The following is a 5,389-nucleotide window of genomic DNA, read 5'->3' as shown; positions in this document are numbered from 1 at the left end:
CAAAAGCCTTTGTGTATAGTGTGCTAATACAAGAGGTTACGCAGCATTACACAAGTTTTTTATTTTTTAATGCCTCCAGATGGCCCAATTCTCACTTTAAAAAAAATTATTTTAAATGCCTTCACTCTATTTTAATGTGAAATATTGCATTTATTAAAAAATAGTAAATAAATAAATATATATATTAATTCTAATGGAGAAAATAGCTCATTCAAATTTTATAAATATTGCATAATATAAAATTCCCTCAAAATCATAAATAATAAATTTAATGCATCCTAGTTGAATAAAAATATGAATTTCTTAAAAAAATCTCACTGCAATCTTTTGAACAGTATTGTACACTACCATTTAAAGATCTGGAGTCTATTTAACAATGAATTATGGAAAAAATATATATTTATACAAATATTTATCAGCACATCTGTTTTTTATATTGATAATCAGAAATGTTTCTTGAGCAGCAAATCAGCATATTAGAATGATTTCTGAAGATCATGTGACACTGAAGACTGCAGTAATGATGCTGGAAATTCAGCTTTGATCACAGAAATACATTACATTTTAACATATTCAAATAAAAAAACAAGTTCTCTTGAATTGTAATATTTCACAATGTTACTGTTTTGTTTGTTTTTACAATAAATGTAGCTATGGTGGGTATAAGAGACTTCTTTCAAAGATGCAAAAAATCCTACTGACCCCAGACTTTTGAACAGTTGTGTAAATTACAGTTATGATGTTCCTCCCATTTCAGTAATACTGTGGCATATATAGTCCATACCATAGAGACTGTGCCTGTTCCCTAAATACTGAGGACAAATAATATGTTTACTAAGGGATCTAGAATAAAATCGAATTGTGATTTAACCAAATAATAGCATGGTAAGCTAAATAATGTCACAAAACTATGGACAATTGATAGTGCCCAGGATATTGAAGTCCAGTAAATGAGGCAGAGCTTTTTCGCATTTTACTCTTAAACTCTCGAATAGCCTTCCTGATAATGTTTGGGGCTTAGACACACTCTCTCTGTTTAAAATCTAGATTAAAAATACATCTTTTTAGCTAAGCATTCACATAACACATCTCATAACCTTGTACTCCAGTGATGAAATAGTAATAAATGCACATGATCATCTTTTGCCTGAAATAATATGAACAGCATCTATGCTAATCCTTCTCCTTTTGTGTTCCTGTTTCTATCTCTCAGGTTGCCCATCCCAATGTTACTACAGCTTGGATCCAGCCTCACTTGTGGTGACTTGGTACAAATATGTGAACTGAATGCTTCTATTTGAAAGTTACATTGGATAAAACCATCTGATACTGTAAATAAATTTGTATATTTAATCTGTTCACTGAAAAGAAATTTACAATTGTGATTGTACATTGTTTCTGATCCATCATTGTGTGCAAGGACATTTTGGTTAGCGTAATCCAACTGATAATGAACCACGGACCGACCGTGGACTGCCAGCAAACAGTAATTATAAACCAGCGGCTCGTCAGCGGACCGCCGTCGGAAAAGCAGCGGCTGCCGCTGGTGGTCCGCTGGAATAACGATGAGCAAAACGCCGGTGGGCCGCCGACTTTGCCACCGGTGGGACGCCAGTGGCCCGCTGGTCTTGTGTTAGCTGGGTAGTAACTCGAGCAAGTAACTGGCGCTGCCAAATACTTCCGTAACCATGAAAGAAACGCGTTAAGCGGCGCGCTCTCGCTCTGGCTTGGTCGCTGAGTGCGCGCATGTGCATAAGAATCCAACTCTTAATTAACAGTGTAAATAACTCAGAATGCATGAAATGGCATTACCCCGTTTAAGCGAAGCATATTGCAACGACAAGCGTGTTGCTAGTGACAACATAAGTACCGCACGTGCATGATCAGCTGATGCGAGCTTGACTAACGTGACCTGCCAGAACTAATGCCGAGTTCACACTGCACGATTTTCAAACTCGTCGCCGTTGTTTTCACACTGCGTGACTATCTGGGGTAGCATTCAGTTGCTGCTGTGTTCACATTGCAGTCACAATAGGAAGACAGCTCTGTCTGGTGCAGGGTTGCCAGGTTTTCGCTACAAAACCAGCTCAATTACTACTCAAAACTAGCCTGAAAACAGCCCAGTTGCTTTCGAGGGGGTCCCCCAGTAAACATCGTGTTGGAGGGTAAAATACACATTTTTTTGGCGGGGGTCTCCTGGTACAATTCACATTCCAGGGCCTAAATATCACGTTATTGGGGTCGCCTCAACATTTGGAAGATATTTGCTACAGCCCTCTTGTGTTTTCGCACCTGCATCTAATAACCACATTTGCATGAAATTTCATTGAAAAGCAAAAAATCAGCCCACTCTCCTGCAAGCTGTTTTTGATTTTAAGATGAGGTATTTTCTGTGAGGTGTTCCCACAAACAAACACAGACAGAGAGAGAGAGAGAAAGAGAGGGAAGCATCAGTGATGACACTTTCCTTTAGTGAGCCAGAACTAATTATAGAGTGGCAAAGTTGATTATCTGGCAATATTCTCCACACAGTGTAGGAGTGATAAGCAGCACATCTGGGAGATCTTATCTGGTCCCGTCGGGCTATGAAATTAATCTCCGCTCCATGTGAAGGCAATCATTGCACATTTCATACACCCGCACTATACTCCTAACACACTCCAAACTCTCTTTATAGCAAACCCTTTTGCTGGACTCCTGTTAATATGCCAAGAGAGATGTAAAACATAAGAGAGGTTGTAAGGGCATGATATTAAGCCACGGTCCGAAACACACTTAAAAAACTTTGTGGCTTGTAGTCCAAGTGCGCTAACTTTGAAGACTAGTGTACTGCTAAACATTGACAGTTCACTTTTAGCATACACATTTAAAATGTACCTTTCTCTTTTGGGAAACCGAATCACCTTGCACTCAGGTGCATATCCAAATTGTTGTCCAATCAAATGCTCTCTAGAATGAGAAAGCCCCTCCCCTAAAACCACATGACAACGAAATTGTGTTTGACTGCTCCTTGCCTAATGCCGAGTTCACACTGCACGATTTTCAAACTCGTCGGATCGCCGTTGTTTTCACACTGCGTGACTATCTGGGGTAGCATTCAGTTGCTGCTGTGTTCACATTGCAGGATGGATCGGCGACAGGGAGTTTCACACTGCATGACTTCACAATAGGAAGACAGCTCTGTCTGGTGCAGGGTTGCCAGGTTTTCGCTACAAAACCAGCTCAATTACTACTCAAAACTAGCCTGAAAACAGCCCAGTTGCTTTCGAGGGGGTCCCCCAGTAAACATCGTGTTGGAGGGTAAAATACACATTTTTTTGGCGGGGTTCTCCTGGTACAATTCACATTCCAGGGCCTAAATATCACGTTATTGGGGTCGCTTCAACCTGCTGACATAAAACACAACCGGCGGCAATCGCGGATTTGGCAACACTGGTCCGCAAACTACGTTTCATATAACTATGGAACGGTTTAATTGCAATTTAACAGCAAAATTAATTAATTAATTACATGAAAATATATGACTGCCTTTGTATTTTAGGAAGAGGGTCCCTCTCAGTCATAGTTGTGGGGTCCTTGGCATCAAACAGTTTGCGAACCCCTGCAATAAAATACCATGTGATTCCCTGTAATTTGTTTCAAGAACATATTTGATTGAAGCTAGCCATTCCTCCCTAGGTATCTGACAGCCCGCCTGGAGAAGAGGAGGAGTTTGAGGGTTCGGCTGTGTTTGAGGGTTCTGGCATATTTGAGGGCTCTGGTGTGTTTGAGGGCTCTGGGATCTTTGAGGGCTCTGCTGGAGAAGCTGAAGGTTCTGGAATGGAGGAGAATGGAGAGGAAGAAGGGTTTGTCTACTACTTCCTGGAGGAGAGCACTGGATATATGGAGCCCGCTTTGGCCTTTTTTTCCATCTTACACACCATCATTTCCTTCCTGTGCATCATCGGCTACAACTGTCTGAAGGTCTGGAGCTCACTGGATTCTGTTATCATTTACTCACCCTCATGTCATTTCAAACCTGCATGACGTTCTTTCTTCTGTGAAACATGAGGAGAAATTTAATAGTGTCCACAGAAAGGACCAAAAAGCACCATGGAAGTGTCATAAATGTGGTCCATACAACTTGTACACAATATTCTATATGTCTTCTGAAGCCATACAATAGCTTTGTGTGAGAAATGGATCAAAATTTACATATTCCTTCCCTTCAGGCGAGTAAATGATGACAGAAATTTCATTTTGGAGTGAAATATTCCTTTTCATTTGGTTAAGCTAGTGTGAGCTGCTAACGTTTTCTTCCATGTCCAGGTTCCTTTGGTCATCTTTAAGAGAGAGAAGGAACTGGCCCGAAAACTGGAGTTTGACGGTCTGTACGTAACTGAACAACCAGAAGATGACGACATCAAGGGCCAGTGGGACAGACTTGTCCTCAATACACCGTAATATTACTATATTATTATTATTTATAAATTTATAAACAAGTATCCTTGTGAAGACTCTGAAATGGCATTTCCTTTTATTCTCCACTCAGGTCTTTCCCGAACAACTACTGGGACAAATTTGTGAAGAGAAAGGTCAGGGGCGCGCTATGCTGGTTTTTGCAGATGTTTAATGTATTGAGAGATGTCGGTGACTGAGTGTGTCTATGGTGTGTCTGTGTTGTAGGTGCTAGAGAAGTATGGCGATATCTACGGTAGAGAAAGAATCGCTGAACTTCTGGGCATGGATCTAGCTTCCCTTGATGTCAGCGCTATGACACACGAGAAGAAGCCTCAGCATGATCCCTCAATATTCACATGGTACAGAAAGATGCAAAACATACTCATAATGTGTGAATAAACATGTCACCAAAATGTCAATAGCCAAAACCAGTATAAAAAATAAAAGATTTGATACCACAAAATCAAATATACCAGTGGGTAGGGATGGGAACCGCTCTAACAATTCCAAAATCACAGCTACTTTATGCAGGCTGTGTGCATCTGACTGTGGATTGACTGTTTTGAAACTTATATGGTAGTTATATAGCACCTAGACCTCAGTTATCATGAAAAAAGCCAGGAAATTTCAGTTTTGACAATATGGGACCTTTAACAGTTCCATTGACAATTTTTGAAGCAGGCATATGTGGAGAATTAAATTGAGCCAAATGAAGAGGAAAGAAAGAAAGAGTTGTAAGCCGTTTATGATTCACTAGAGCAATAGTTCACAACAGCTCATTAAAGATATTCGTTTGGGAATCGGTTGGACTATACTACTCTTTATTTTTTAAAGGGGTCATATGATGCGATTTCAATTTTTCCTTACTCTTTGGAGTGTTACAATCTCTTGGTGCATAAAGAAGATCTGTAAAGTTGCAAAGACTAAAGTCTCAAATCCAAAGAGATAT

General features: G+C 39.9%; 1 protein-coding gene across 1 annotated transcript in view; it reads left to right on the top strand.

The window, feature by feature from the left end:
* Window positions 1–5,389, top strand: part of LOC107669771 (ryanodine receptor 1-like) — a gene marked incomplete at its 5' end in the record, with an annotated part of 29,573 nt that overhangs the window by 19,922 nt on the left and 4,262 nt on the right. The window contains 4 exons of the mRNA XM_016462152.1: window positions 3,679–3,963; window positions 4,309–4,439; window positions 4,532–4,574; window positions 4,666–4,799. Of these exons, the coding sequence (XP_016317638.1) occupies window positions 3,679–3,963; window positions 4,309–4,439; window positions 4,532–4,574; window positions 4,666–4,799 (593 nt within the window). The remainder of the gene's footprint in view (window positions 1–3,678; window positions 3,964–4,308; window positions 4,440–4,531; window positions 4,575–4,665; window positions 4,800–5,389) is intronic.

Source organism: Sinocyclocheilus anshuiensis, unplaced genomic scaffold (genome assembly GCF_001515605.1).
Source record: "Sinocyclocheilus anshuiensis isolate Anshui unplaced genomic scaffold, SAMN03320099.WGS_v1.1 scaffold740, whole genome shotgun sequence".
Classification (NCBI taxonomy): Eukaryota; Metazoa; Chordata; class Actinopteri; order Cypriniformes; family Cyprinidae; genus Sinocyclocheilus; species Sinocyclocheilus anshuiensis.
This window is presented reverse-complemented; position numbering and strand designations above follow the sequence as displayed.